Source organism: Pelobates fuscus, chromosome 6 (assembly GCF_036172605.1).
Source record: "Pelobates fuscus isolate aPelFus1 chromosome 6, aPelFus1.pri, whole genome shotgun sequence".
Lineage (NCBI taxonomy): Eukaryota > Metazoa > Chordata > Amphibia > Anura > Pelobatidae > Pelobates > Pelobates fuscus.
In genome coordinates, this window is record NC_086322.1 from 112,237,417 (window position 1) to 112,251,562 (window position 14,146).

A 14,146-nucleotide genomic window follows, 5' to 3' on the forward strand; every position below is an offset into this window, starting at 1 on the left:
GCGGCTGCTTTTTCAGCCACGGAGGTCGCCATAGCCCTAGTGGAATGAGCCTTTAACGGGAATCTAAGGGGAATCCCTTTGGATTGATAAGCCAACCTGATGGTATTTGTCAGCCATCTGGCCAAAGAGGGTCCGGAGAAAGCACAACCCCTGTTAGTGCCTTGAAAGTATACAAATAGATGATCTGAGGATCTTAACCCGAGTCGTCTGAAGGTAGATCTTCAAGGATCTTCTAACATCCAGGAGATGCCACTTTCTTTCCAGGTCCGATGTAGGAGATTGACAAAAAGCCGGCAGGATAATAGGTTGGTTAATAGCAGCACTTGAGATAACCTTAGGCAAAAAAGAAGGCTTGGTGTGCAGGACCACTTTGTCTTGATGAAAAATGGTGAACTCCGGAGAGGAAGAGAGAGCTCAGATCTCACCTACTCTTCTAGCAGAGGTGACAGCCACCAGGAAAGCCGTCTTGAAGGTAAGCAGCTTGATAGGAACCTCCAGTAATGGTTCAAATGGTGGTTCACAAAGGGCTTGAAGCACCAGAGACAGATCCCAGGTAGGGAAAGGTACTAACTTGGGAGGCCTCTTCAGCCTTATGGACTTAAGAAATCTTCGTATAAGCAGGTTTGAGGCAATGTCACGAACCAGGAAGTGACTTAGAGCTGAAATCTGGCCTTTGAGTGTAGAGACCCCTAGGCCGGCTTCAAACCCATCCTGCAAGAAAGAAAGAATTTCTGGGACAGATGCTTTGGCAGGATCCAAACCTTGAATGGAACACCAGGTTCTGAACTTCATCCAAACCCTGAAATAGATCTTAGAAATGGACAAGCGGACAGAAGACAGCAAAACGTTACATAAGTGGTCTGAAAGACCATGTTCTTGGAGGATCAACCTTGCAGCAACCATGCCGTCAGATGAAACCTTTCCAGGGTTTCTACGGGAAGAGTCACATGCTCTAATGTGTTGGCAGAGATTGGGAGAGACCAACGTGAGATGGTCATGTTTTCCACTTCTGAAAACCAACTCCTGTTCGGCCAGAAGGGCAGGACTGCTAAAATTCTTGCCTTCTCCCATCTTATCTTCTGAATTATTCGTGGAATAAGAGCTACAGGAGGGAAAACATAAGCCATGTCGAAGTTCCAAGTGATCGATAGACCATCTAGGACATCTGGGTAATCTCCTGCTTGGAGAGAAGCAAATCTCTGCACTTTTCTGTTTCTCCTTGTGGCCATTAAGTCTATATCTGGCCTGCCGAAGCGGGAAACCAGCTCCGAGAAAACTTGGTTTGATAGTGCCCAGTCTGCCTGAGACCAATGACTTCTGCTGAGGTCGTCTGCAATAACGTTTAGAGACCCTCTGATATGGATAGCGGAGATTGCTAGAAGATTTGCTTGGACCCAAGACATTATATGGTAGCAGAGATCCTGTGGAGCTTTCACCCTTGTGCCTCCTTGGTGATTTAAATACGCTTCCATAGTGGCGTTGTCCGACTGAATCTTCACTGCCTGATTGGTGATGACTGAACTGAAGGATACCAGAGCCTTCCACACCGCTTTTAAGTCCCTGAAATTTGAGGAAGCGCATGCCTCTTCTCTGGTCCAAAGACCCTGATGGAACTGAGAACCTATATGGGCGCCCCAACCAGTCTGGGAAGCATCTGTGGTTATCGTAACCCACTGTTTTTGTGCAAACGATAGGCCCTTTGAAATGTTGCTTCTGTCTTTCCACCAGTTTAGTTGAGTTTTTACCACTTCGGATAGGTGAAAGGCAGAGTCTAGATCTTCCTGTTTTCGTGACCATTGGGAAAGAATGTCCCGTTGTAAAGGTTTTAATTCTGCCTTTGCCCATGCCACTGCCGGGATCGCAAAAGTGAGGAGGCCTAGTAACCTCATAGCATCCCTGATTGTGCTTAGGTTTTTCTGTATCTTTGATACTGCTTTTAAAATCCTCATTTGTTTCTTTATTGGTAGAAAAAAAGAGACAGGGACTGTGATTCAGGAGCCAACCGTGTTCTTTTAAAACCTTCATAGCGATCTTGAGATGATATTTCAGAATTTGTTTTGATTGGGCTTTTAAGAACCAATCGTCCAGGTACGGAACAATTGAGATACCTCTGAGACGTAAAGCCGCTGCTATGGGTGCCAGGATTTTTGGAAAAACCCAAGGAGCCGAGGACAGGACAAACGGTAGAGCCTTGAATTGGAAATGGAGAATTCTTCGCCTTCCTGTTAGGATCGCATATCTGAGAAACTTCCGGGAAGATTCTGAAACTGGAACATAGAAGTAGGCATCTTTTAGATCTAACTTTGCCATGTAATCTCCTTTCTGTAAAATGTGCGTTACCGATAAAATATTTTCCATCTGGAACTTTTGGTACGGAATGCAGGCGTTGACCTGTTTTAGGTCTAGGATAAGCCGAAAGGATCCGTCCGGCTTTTGAACCAGGAACAGGCGTGAGTAAACTCCCTGAAATTCCCAACATTTGGGTACCATCTCTACAACATCTTTCCTTAAAAGAATAAGGGCTTCTGTTAGGAGTGCCTCTGTTTTCTTCCTGGAAGGATAGCTTGACAGTAGGAAGGAAGGTTGTGGTCTTGCGGAAAACTTGATTCTTTAACCTTCTGAAACAGTTTTTAGAATCCACCCATTTGAGGTACTCTTTTCCCATTCTTGGGCAAAGAACCGAAGGCGTCCTCCAACTCTTTTGGCGTCAAAATTTTTTCTTTTTGTCTTGCCTGTTGGATTCCTGTCTAGACCACTGGCTGCTGTTTCCACCATGTTTTGAAACCTGCGACACCGCCCTTGATAACGAAAGGACCGCTGACCCTTGTATTGAAATCTTTTATATCCCTGAGTTCTTGATTCCAGAGGTAGGGCTTTCTTTGTTTCCGACATCTGTCTAATAATGTCTTCTAAAGGAGTCCCAAAAAGTTTGTTCCTCTCAAACGGTAATTCACATAAGGCTGCCTTAGACGCTGAATCAGCTGTCCATGTTCGTAGCCAAAGCGCTCTTCAGGCCACTGATGACAAACCCATCATTCTTGATGATAAACGAAGAAACTCAGAGGCATCAGAGAGGAATTCATTCGATAATTTCAGTAGGAACATAAGATGGGCAGGATCGGTATCGGACTTTCCCATAAGAGACTCTTCCAGGGCTTGAAGCCAAACGCTCTGTGCCCTGAGAATCGCTGAATCGGCAATTTCGGCTCTGCACTGGTAGCCTGCAGCTTGGAAGATTCTTCTACACAAAGTTTCGGCTCGTTTGTCCATAGGGTCTTTAAGTCCTGAGACTTCGCCAATGGGTATAGTGGTCTTCTTTGACAGCTGTGCAATCTGAATATCTACTTTAGGAAGATCTTCCCATTTTTTTTTAGACTGTAGCTTGAACAGAAGTTTAAAATGTTTAGAAATAAATGCCCTTCTTTCCGGATTCTTCCATTCTCTATGAAGGAGATCCAAGATTTTAGGTGGCATCGGGAAACCTAACCTTACCCTTGGTAGGTTCTGGTTCTTGTACAGCTGTCGTCACTTCTTTAATACATTTTGTAAGTTCTTCTGGTGGAAATCCCTCTTCCACACTTGAAGCTAGGCTGGAAATATCAGAAGGTGAAGAAAGAGAGCATTCTCCTGAAGAAATATCAGACAGAGAAGGAGATCTATTTCTCCTACGTTTCTTAGGCAGCTTCTCTTGAATAGCCAGCTCTTTCTTAACAGCATCTTTAAAAGATTCAAATGTCTGGGACAAATTTTCCTGAAACCAACCCAGGAAGGATGCCATATCAGTCTGCTTGGCTTTTTCTAGCAATTCCGTTGAGCACTGATTGCATGTCTTTTTGCGACATCCGTCAGGTAGAGGTACAGCACATTCCAGACAACATAAGTGCTTAGATTTGCTTGTGGCTTTTTTCGGAACAGATGCTGACATCTTGTCTTTATCTGTCTTATCCGGAGATATAGGACTGGACATATCTGTGGAAAAAAACACCAGAAGGTAATTTCTAGGAGCATGCATAATTATAGGTGAAAAGGAGAGTTTAAAGAGTTAAATCTCACCTCAAATCATCTAAGATCCGTGTAGGAGGGCTGGTGACATGGAGAACCAGGACTGTACACCCACCCTTGGGGTCAGGAAGGTTCTGCACAGCTTTATAAGTCCAAATTTAGAATTTGGCGCCAAACACCGTTTCGCGCATGCTCAGTAGCACGCATGCGTAATGATCAATGAAGGAGGACCACCCGGGAACTCACAGAAATGCCACAAGTAGCAAGTACCCGGTCGCATTCCGTAACACGAAACCGGAAGTACTATTGACGCGCAGTTCCCGCCAGGGGAGCTATCGGGCACTCACCTCCCGGTCAGCAAACTGTGCTGACCGCACCAATTCTCCACCTGCACTGTGGGGAACCTGTCCGTCCCGTTGCCGGGACAAGAAGAACTGGTATGAGACTCTGGCTTGCAGATTATATGGAGGCAGCAGGCGGAGCACAGCAATTAAATTCTAAAAAGGGGGAGCTTCTTGTCCAGAACCATAAAGAACATCCCACTTGTAAGTACTGCCACTATACGAAGGGAAAAACTGCAATTTTACTCACCATAAATTCTTTTTTCCTTAATATGGTGGCAGTACAATAGGGGATATACTCTTCCCTCGGGACAAGCATCTGAAATAAATTAACATAAAAAGTTCCTCCCCTTACCAGGTATAAGAGACCCCATCAGCCCTAGGACCTCAGTTTGTACCAAAAACACCACAGTGGATCCATAGAACAACAAAAATGAATATAAACATAAAGGGAGGGAATGCTGTACTGCCACCATATTAAGGAAAAAGGAATTTACGGTGAGTAAAATTGCAGTTTTTCCTGACATATGGTGGCAGTACAATAGGGATATATCGAGATCCCAGACTAAGAGCGGGAATTTAGCCATTAACAGCTTGTAACACCTTATGCCCGAAATCAGTGTCAGAGGCAGAGAATACGTCTAGTCTGTAATGTTTGACAAAAGTGTTGAAAGAAGACCAGGTAGCCGCTTTGCATATATCTTACGGAGAGGCACACGCTTTTTCGGTTCAAGAGGCAGCCATAGCTCTAATAGAATGCGCTTTTAAGGAGGCAGGCAGAGGAAGGCTCGAGGAAGAATAAGCCATTTTTATAGAATCCACCAGCCATCTTGCCAAAGTGGCCTTGGAGGCAACCTTGCCTTTAAATTTTCCACAGAAATTCACGAATAGATGATCAGTCATCCTATATGCAGAGGAGCGGTCGAAGTAGATTTTCAGAGACCTACCCACATCTAGTAGGTTCCAATCAAATTCCCAATCTGGCTTAGACGGACCAATAAAGGAAGGAAGAAAAATAGGAAGGTTGATAGCCTTGGAGGAGATGACTTTAGGAAGAAAGGAAGGTTTAGGGAACATAACCACTTTCTCCAGATAACATTTTGTAAAGTCAGGAGGAGAAGAAAGGGCTTGGAGTTCCCCTATTCTCTTAGCTGAAGTGATGGCCACTAAAAACACTGTCTTCAGGGACAGATTCTTCAACGAAGCTTTTTCCAAAGGTTCAAAAGGCTGAGTACACAGAAATTTCAAAACCAAAGACAAATCCCAAGAGGGAAAACAGATTTTCTTAGGAGGCTTTAAAAGGCTTCCTTTGTTTCCTTTTTTGACCAAACACCTTGTCTTAAGTGGTATAAGAGGTGAGCTCCCCAACCTGTGTTTGAGGCATCTGCTGAAATAACGATCCAAGATTTTTGACGAAAGGACAGGCCTTCTGAAAGGAATTTTTCCTCCAGCCACCAAGAGATTTTTTCTTTTGTACGCTCTGATATGCTCATTATTGCATCCAAGTCTTCTTCCTTCTTTGACCATTGGACAAGAATTTCCCACTGTAAAGGCCTTGATTCTGCTCTGGCCCATTTCACTGCAGGGATTGTAGAGGTCAGATGACCTAAAAGCAGCATGGCTGTTCTCACCGAACATTCTGACATCCGAAGAAGTTTCTTTATCCAAAATTTGATCTTTTTTCTCTTTCCTCGTCAGATGAATCGACAGCGTGTCTGACTTGATCAAAAAACCTCGAAACAGGATAGACCTTGTAGGGGTAAGGTGGGATTTTTCTAGGTTTATAATCCAACCATGTTCTTCCAGGATTTCCAGTGTATAGGTCACATATGATTCTAGAGCGCTTCTTGAATCTGCCTTTATCAACCAGTCGTCCAAGTATGGTACTACTGTGATTCCTTGCAACCTTAAAAGAGCCGTGACCGGTGTGAGGACCTTTGTAAAAATCCTGGGTGCCGAAGCTAGCCCGAATGGAAGGGCTCTGAATTGGAAATGGATAGTATATTCCCTTTCCTTATAGCAAACCTTAGGTATTTTCTTGAGTTCACATCCATAGGAACATGCAGATAGGCATTCTTTAGATCCAAAGTAGCCATGAAATCTCCTTTCCGAAGGATATGAGTGACAGACGCTATAGTCTCCAGTCTGAAGTGTTGGTAAGGGATGCGCTTGTTCAGGATTTTTAGATCTAAGATTGGACGAAAAGACATGTCCGGTTATGGTACTAGTAACAAACGGGAGTACACCCCTTGATAAACTTGGGAAGTTGGAACCCTTTCTACAACACCTTTTCTTAATCGGGAGACAGTGGCAGAAAAAAGGGCTTGTGTTTTTTAATTTCGACTGGTAGGAGGAGACAAGGAAACTTGGCCTTGGAACATCTAAGAATTTGATTCGGTATCCATTTTGCACCAGATTTAGAATCCATGGATTTGTAGTTGTCTCCCTCCATCTGTGAATAAAACCTTGCAACCTTCCGCCCACTCTGATGGCGTCAGAAATATTTGTTTCTGTCAGACTTATTGTCTTTTTGTGTGTCAAATCTTGGATTTTTCCTTTGTTGACAAAAAAACCTGGGTTTTTCCTGAAACCCCTTATGGTGTCTGAATTGGAAATTTCTGTGCCTGGGTTTCCATGAATATTTTCTGTCTTGAGGCAAGGCTTTCTTGGTTTCCGACATCTGTCAGATTAACTCTTCTAGAGGAGAGCCAAACAATTTTTTCTTCTCCAAGGGAAGTTCACATAATGCAGATTTTGATGCAGTATATGCTGTCCAGGCCTTAAGCCACAGATGTCAAACCCATGACATGAGCCGAAAGCTTAATAACCTCCGTGACAATATCCATAAGGTACTCATTAGACAACCTTAAATTTTGGAACAGGAGGGACAGGTCTTTGTCTTGGTTATCACCTAGACCTTCTTCCAAAGAATTAAGCCAAAGATTCTGAGCTCTTACCACTGAAGCCCCGGCTAATGCTGTTTTAGCCTGAAAACCTGCAGCCTGAATCCTTCTGCTGGAAGTTTCCGCCCTCTTATCCATAGGGTCTTTCAGACCAGAAACTTCCCCAATAGGTAAGGTAGTTTTTTTGGATAGTTGCGCCACTTGTACATCAACTATCTGTAATTCTTCCCATTTATCTTCCTCCTGTATTTTAACAATACTCTTAAAATGTCTGGAGATAAAAGCCCTTTTCTCCGGGTTCTTCCATTCTCTGAAAATTAAATCTAGCAATTTTTGTTGTACTGGAAATACTTTACTCTTGGTTTTGTTTACCGTTTCATCAGCAAGGATCACATTAACCTCTTTCATAAATCTTCTCAACTCATCATGAGAAAACCCCACCTCATTATCAGAAGAGTCGCTAGAGGATTCTGAATATGAGAAGGAACATTCCCCTGAAGAGAGTTCTGAACTAGACGGTGATCTCTTCCTTTTAGCTTTTTGTTTAGTAGCTTTTATAGGAGAAGTGTGAGCTGGTTCTTTAAAAGACTCAAAAGTCTGGGCCAAATTATCCTGAAACCAAGACAAAAAGGATTTCTTGTTGCTTGCGTCAAAGAAGAGCAAATATTACAGATTTTCCCTTTAAACCCATCTGGTAAAGGAGTGGAGCATTCACTACAACAGAGATGTTTAGTCTTGGAACTGGCTTTTTTAGAAGCAGGAGTAGGAACTTTGTCTTTATCCATATTGTCAGTAGAAACATGACTAGACATATCTGCAATACACAATCAAATAAACCAAATTTGTAGTTTAAACAAATAAAAACAGAGTGTTTTAAAGATTAGAAACCTAAAGGATCATACCTCTAAAACCTCTGACACGTGTGGGGGGGCTGGTGACACGGGAGAACTTCACTGCCTAGCATCCATGCGGACAGGAAGATCTGCACAGTATAAATAGGCAAAATCCATTCGAAACTGGCGCCATTTCGGGGTGTTCCGACCGCGCATGCGCGATAGCGTGGTCGGAACTCCGGTGGAACGCATAACCACCCGGGCGTGCGTTCCACCGCTGTGCGCATACGTCTCACACGGACAGTGATTTGCTGTCACAAGAGACCGCCTCCCTGCTTGGCCGGTGACCGCACGCGGCATAAAAGCAGGCTTACATACCTGCTCCGTAAGACTGCAGGATGTTTTCCTGGCCATTCAGCTCTCCACCCGGGAGGCTATCAGACTGGATTCCACTGGCAGCAACCCATGTGCCTAACCATCCATATTCCAGATGCCGTCCGTTCCTGTTGGAACAAGAAAGAGAACTGGAGGTCCTAGGGCTGATGGGGTCTCTTATACCTGGTCAGGGGAGGAACTTTTTATGTTCATTTTTTTATTTCAGATGCTTGTCCCGAGGGAAGAGTACATCCCCTATTGTACTGCCACCATATGTCAGGAAAAATACATAATTAGATGATAAAATATGACAACCATAAAAGATATCTGAAGGTTCCACAAAAAAATTGTTAATAAAGTTCATGTTACATTGCCATCTTTGAAAATATCAATTCACCTATAACAAAATATACGCTGTAACTGTAAGTAGTGGCTTCCCCCCAACTAAAGCGATTTGAATTCCCTTGGTAACATACACATTGTAATTTAATAAAGAACCAAAATAATATATTGTTTAATACCTTGTTTTGTTTCACTAATTCTTTGTGCTTCTTCATAACACAGTCAATAATATCACATACTATGTGTATCTTACGTTCAGAATATGCACACTGAAGGAACTGCTGCTTTGTTAATATTGGTTTATAATTAAACACATCACGTAGAACCTGGAGAAGGGAAAAAAAAATTAAAAAGTAATAGTAATTTACAATTACCATGATTCACAGCAATGTGTAAAGAATAGTTGTATCTTCTTTCCAGTACATTGAGTTGTGTTCGATTCAAATTCTCAATGGATATAGTCATATACCAGAAGTTGTAAGTTGTCTATTTTCATTAAAAACGTTTGTAAACCGACTCCCTATTGTTATACATCCTAAAGGATGTTGATCGTCAATCTCTCTACCTAAAATTATGTCTAAATCACAAGACCCTGTAAATGTCACAAGTATAACTGATCTCTATCTTAACATGGTTATATACAAGAGAGTCTCATATAATACCGTATATACTCGAGTATAAGTCGAGTTTTTCGGCACATTTTTTGTGCTGAAAAACCCCAACTCGACTTATACTCAAGTCAATGTCTGTATTATGGCAATTTACATTGCCATAATACAGACTGGGGGCTGTGTAGGAGGGGGGCTGGCAGGAAGCTCTTACCTCTCCTGCAGCTCCTGTCAGCTCCCTTCTCCTCCGCGCTGGTCCGGTCAGCTCCCCTGTCAGCTCCCAGGAAGTCTCGCGAGAGCCGCGGGGTCATAGTGCGGCCGCGAGACTTACACTGGGACTTGCAGAGGGAGCTGACCGGACCGGCGCGGAGGAGGAGGGAGTTGACAGGAGCTGCAGGAGAGGTAAGTAAACTCTCTGCCATCCCCCCTCCTACACCGCACACGCCACTAGATCACCAGGGAATGAGAGTCCCCCTCTCTGCTATGTATCAAGCAGGGAGGGGGGGACGAAAAAATATATAAAAATGTAATAAAAAAATAATAATTACTAATAAAAAAAAAAATAATAATTTAAAAAAATAATAATAAAAATGCCCACCAAGGCTCTGCATCACACACACACACACACACACACTGTAAATAGATATTCAATTAATATATTTTTTTTAGGATCTAATTTTATTTAGAAATTTACCAGTAGCTGCTGCATTTCCCACCCTAGTCTTATACTCGACTCAATAAGTTTTCCCAGTTTTTTGGGGTAAAATTAGGGGCCTTGGCTTATATTCGGGTCGGCTTATACTCGAGTATATACAGTAAGTATCATCTAGATATAACTACTTGTCTCACTGGTTACATTTTGGATATTGTTATGGTATTTTAATGTTTCCTGCCTGCTTTGCAAGATATTTCAGATGGCAATGTGACTTCCTAAAGTAAGTGTAAAATAAGAATATTTGTCTTTCTCAGCTTAAAGTAAACTTGTAACTGGTCTTCTTGAACATCAGTTTCACGACTTTGAGAATAACCCTTACAGGTAATGGCTTCAGTTTTTTTAAATGTACTTTATATTTTGAAAAGATAAAGTTAGTTTATTTATAGCCTCGCACTTGACAGAGAAATGTAATGACCTGAACTTTCAATTATCACATATTTCTTGAATGAGGCAACTTTAAACAATGAATTAACCATTAGTCTAGTTAGAAGGGCAAGATTACATTTTGTTTTTATTTTAAATTTGACTTTATAATGCTTCTTGAATACTTTTTTCTAAATCATACAAGTACTATAACCACTTAATCTCAATAAAGTGGTTAGCGTCCCATGGCTCTGTCTTACCTTACAGTATTAAACCATTTTCGAATGCCTTTCCTCTGGTGCTCAGGCAATGCGGTAGTATGCTCTCAAGTAGAGATGGGCAGCCAGTATCAACATGTCACTGTCTACCAATTCCAAGTAATCGTAGATATAATTTATAAGCTGTACAGGCTTCCACATTAGTCGAGCAAAAAGAAAAGCAGCAGGACTGGCACTTGGAAATACTATTTCTGTGCTGAAGGGCCCTTGTCCTTTTCCTTGAAGGGCAACACAATTTCTAAACAAATCTGGCATTAACTGAACATGCTGACAACAGTCACACTCCTACCATATTATGTACTGTCTAATCTCCCTGCGTGCAGCTGAGCTCAGCATGGAGGACTCACAGGGAGGGGAAACATGATGCCTCAGTGTGGTGCCTCATTGGCGGGCGGCCGAAGTTTCCAGATGAAAAGGATGGTGTGCAGTGACTGGGAGAGGTAAGTTATCGACAATATCCATAATTACAAAGCTGTAATATGTTGAATAACGGCTCATCTCTACACTCCAGTCGCCTAAAGTACTTCAACTGGCTGAATTGCTTTAGCGATTAACTGCATGTCCTTATTCCAATTCATAAAAGTGCATATTTCAAGAGATTTGTGAAGCCACGGCTGCGGCTCTGTTCTAAGCCATAGAAGATAAGTCCATTCAAGTTATGAGTGCGCCACACACACACACGTGGGATGGAGAAAGAATGCAAAGGAGGATATAAAAATAAAAAAAAAAAACTCCTTGCCAATGATACAAAGGACAGTTTTAAAACTAATGATTTGTTACAAATCGCTGCAGTTTTAAACCATTCTGTCCAGAGGGACAGTAAAGGATCTGTACTGTGACCTTTGCAATAATGCAATTTTGTTGGAGCTTTATAAATACCAATAATAAATAAAATAAATAAATGCAGAGTTGTTGGGGTGCTTAGAGTGCCCCTTTAACATAAACATGTACAAACTCCTCAATCAAGCTTTACACATTTATAGCTTATTCTATAGAAAATTCTAACATCTAGTTGAATTTTAGCCTTCCTGCTGGGTCTTCCCACACAGAACCATCTTTGTGTTCTTAAGATGGCGTGAGGGATTCCACTCTCAGCCCTTCCTTGAGCGTGCACGTCCAATGACGTATTATTTTTAAACAAATGTAAACTACTTAATGCATAGTAGAACTTAAATTACAAAAATGAAGTAAGAATACCTGCTGAGTGCATGAAATCATTTAAATTTATATCTTTAGGAACAATTTCCCTTAGAAATTGAGCTGGTAATTACAAATCAATGGTGTTTAAAAATAATCAACTATTTACAGATTCATTTTACCTTATAAACAGAGTCAATAAACCTCAAGTCACTCTTTGCTGTTAGCTCTATATCCATTGACACCAGAATCTCAGCAATATATGTTGAATAGCATGTGAATGTGAAACTGAGTATTGGCAGTGAGGCAGCAGGATCTCCTTTCATTAACCTTTAAACAATAAAAAAAATGAAAGAAAATGAATACAACGCAGTGAATTGAGTGACAAAATGGAAAGTCCAGGGGAATGTACTGCAAAAGATAGCGATTACAATTTTAAATGGTTGATTACAAGGAAGGTCATAACATTCTGGATCTACTCAATTACTAGACATGACTATTTGTTGCACTCTTCCTTAAACAAAATGAGTCACATGGCATAACACTTTCAATTCTTCATTTTTAGATTGATTGATTAGTTTAAAAATGAATTAAAGGGGTTCATTCTATGACAGACTAATTGATTTGTTTAAGGAAGAGTGAAACACATGCAAATTGCCTATTAATAAGTAATCAGCATACTATGAGACAGCTTAACTCTATGAAGCCTGATTTTCAATATTATACATAATTACCATTGTATAAGATGGGTGTTTCAGGATTTACTTTAATTGAATAATCAACTCGTGTAGATCATGGTAAATACATTTACATCAGGATAAATACATTCAAAGCCACAGACATCTTTTTACCTCAGGTAAAACATCACCAGAATGCTATGTGCCCAATATTCAAATGAGTGACTTGTCAACTGACATAAAATGTAAGTGTTACAAGATAGACAAGTCAATTTAACTGCAAAAAGCCCAAGCTTCCATTATAGAATAGTTCCCCGACTGGGATTAAAACCAAGTAATGCACTCTACATTCTTTACAAAGACAACCGCTAGCTTTTAAAAATGTTCTACATCCACCTTGTGTCAGTACAGTATTCATAAACAATGATACAAATGAAAAACCTGCATTAGTCGTATGCTATATTTAGACAAAAAAAAACAGCTGTACTTTCGCTCTTCCAGCCAAATGAGATGCATCTGCCATAAACAACTTCAAATATTTCTCCACACAGCAAATGCGCAGTGCCTAAAAGGGTCACCAGAAGAGGTAATAGATCTTACCGCTTTAAAGAAATGCTACTGAGAAAAATCAACATGACAAAGAAAGAAAGGGAAATAAGTATAACATATTATATATCTATATATAGATCAACACAAAAAGATTTTGCCATGTTGTCACGGATTTAAAACTTGAGGCAGTTACAGTTTAATGTAGCCATTATAGGATACTCCAGGCTCCGTAAATACTTTGTCTCAATGAGTCATTATGCTTTTTAAAGGCCATTGACACACTGAGAGCCTCAGATGGTGGTTTCAGTCTATAACAGGCATCCTGTTAAGGACATCTGCATTGAAGCCAAGACCTAAGGAAAAAGGACAAGGGACCAGAAGGATAGGTGCCATTGAGAACACTTTGGGGTTAAATAGTTGACCACTTGAAAAGGGACACTATAGGCACCAAAATAACTTTAGCTTGTTTTGCTGTATAGATCATGCAGCCTCACTGATCAAATCTCTGCCATTTAGCAGTTCAATTTCTTTTTTTCTTTTTTGTTTTTACAGCCCTAGTCACACCTTCCTGCATGTGATTTACACAGCTTTCCTAAACACTTCCTGTAAAGAGAGATCTAATGTTTATACTTCCTTTATTACACATTCTGTTTAATTTAACAGCCTTCTAGACCTTGCATGAGCCTCCTGTGTGTGATTACATTTTAATTTGCAGAGCAGGAGGTAGAATTTTTTTTTTCATGCAGGCTGTCAGTCACAGCCAGGAAAGGTATGGCTGAGAGAACAGAAATAAAATTTTATTTAACTCCTAAATGGCAGACATTATGCAGCAAAAAAATGCACATATTTGTAATCAGCGATGTGTCACGAGTACAAAAGTACCCCCCATTAACAGGTTTTATGTTGTTTTGGAAAGTTACAGGGTCAAATATAGAATATTCCATTTTCAAATTGAAATTTTCCAGATTAGTAATGTTACCTTTGAGACGGTGTGGTAGCCAGGAATGAGAATTACCCCCATAA

The 14,146-nt window shown here is 41.0% G+C and overlaps 1 protein-coding gene across 1 annotated transcript in view; it reads right to left on the reverse strand.

The window, feature by feature from the left end:
- CEP44 (centrosomal protein 44) overlaps positions 1–14,146 on the reverse strand; it is a 63,696-nt gene that overhangs the window by 34,634 nt on the left and 14,916 nt on the right. Inside the window, exons 3-4 of the mRNA XM_063458163.1 lie at positions 12,080–12,227; positions 8,976–9,122 (exon numbers count right to left, since the gene is read on the reverse strand). Of these exons, the coding sequence (XP_063314233.1) occupies positions 8,976–9,122; positions 12,080–12,227 (295 nt within the window). The remainder of the gene's footprint in view (positions 1–8,975; positions 9,123–12,079; positions 12,228–14,146) is intronic.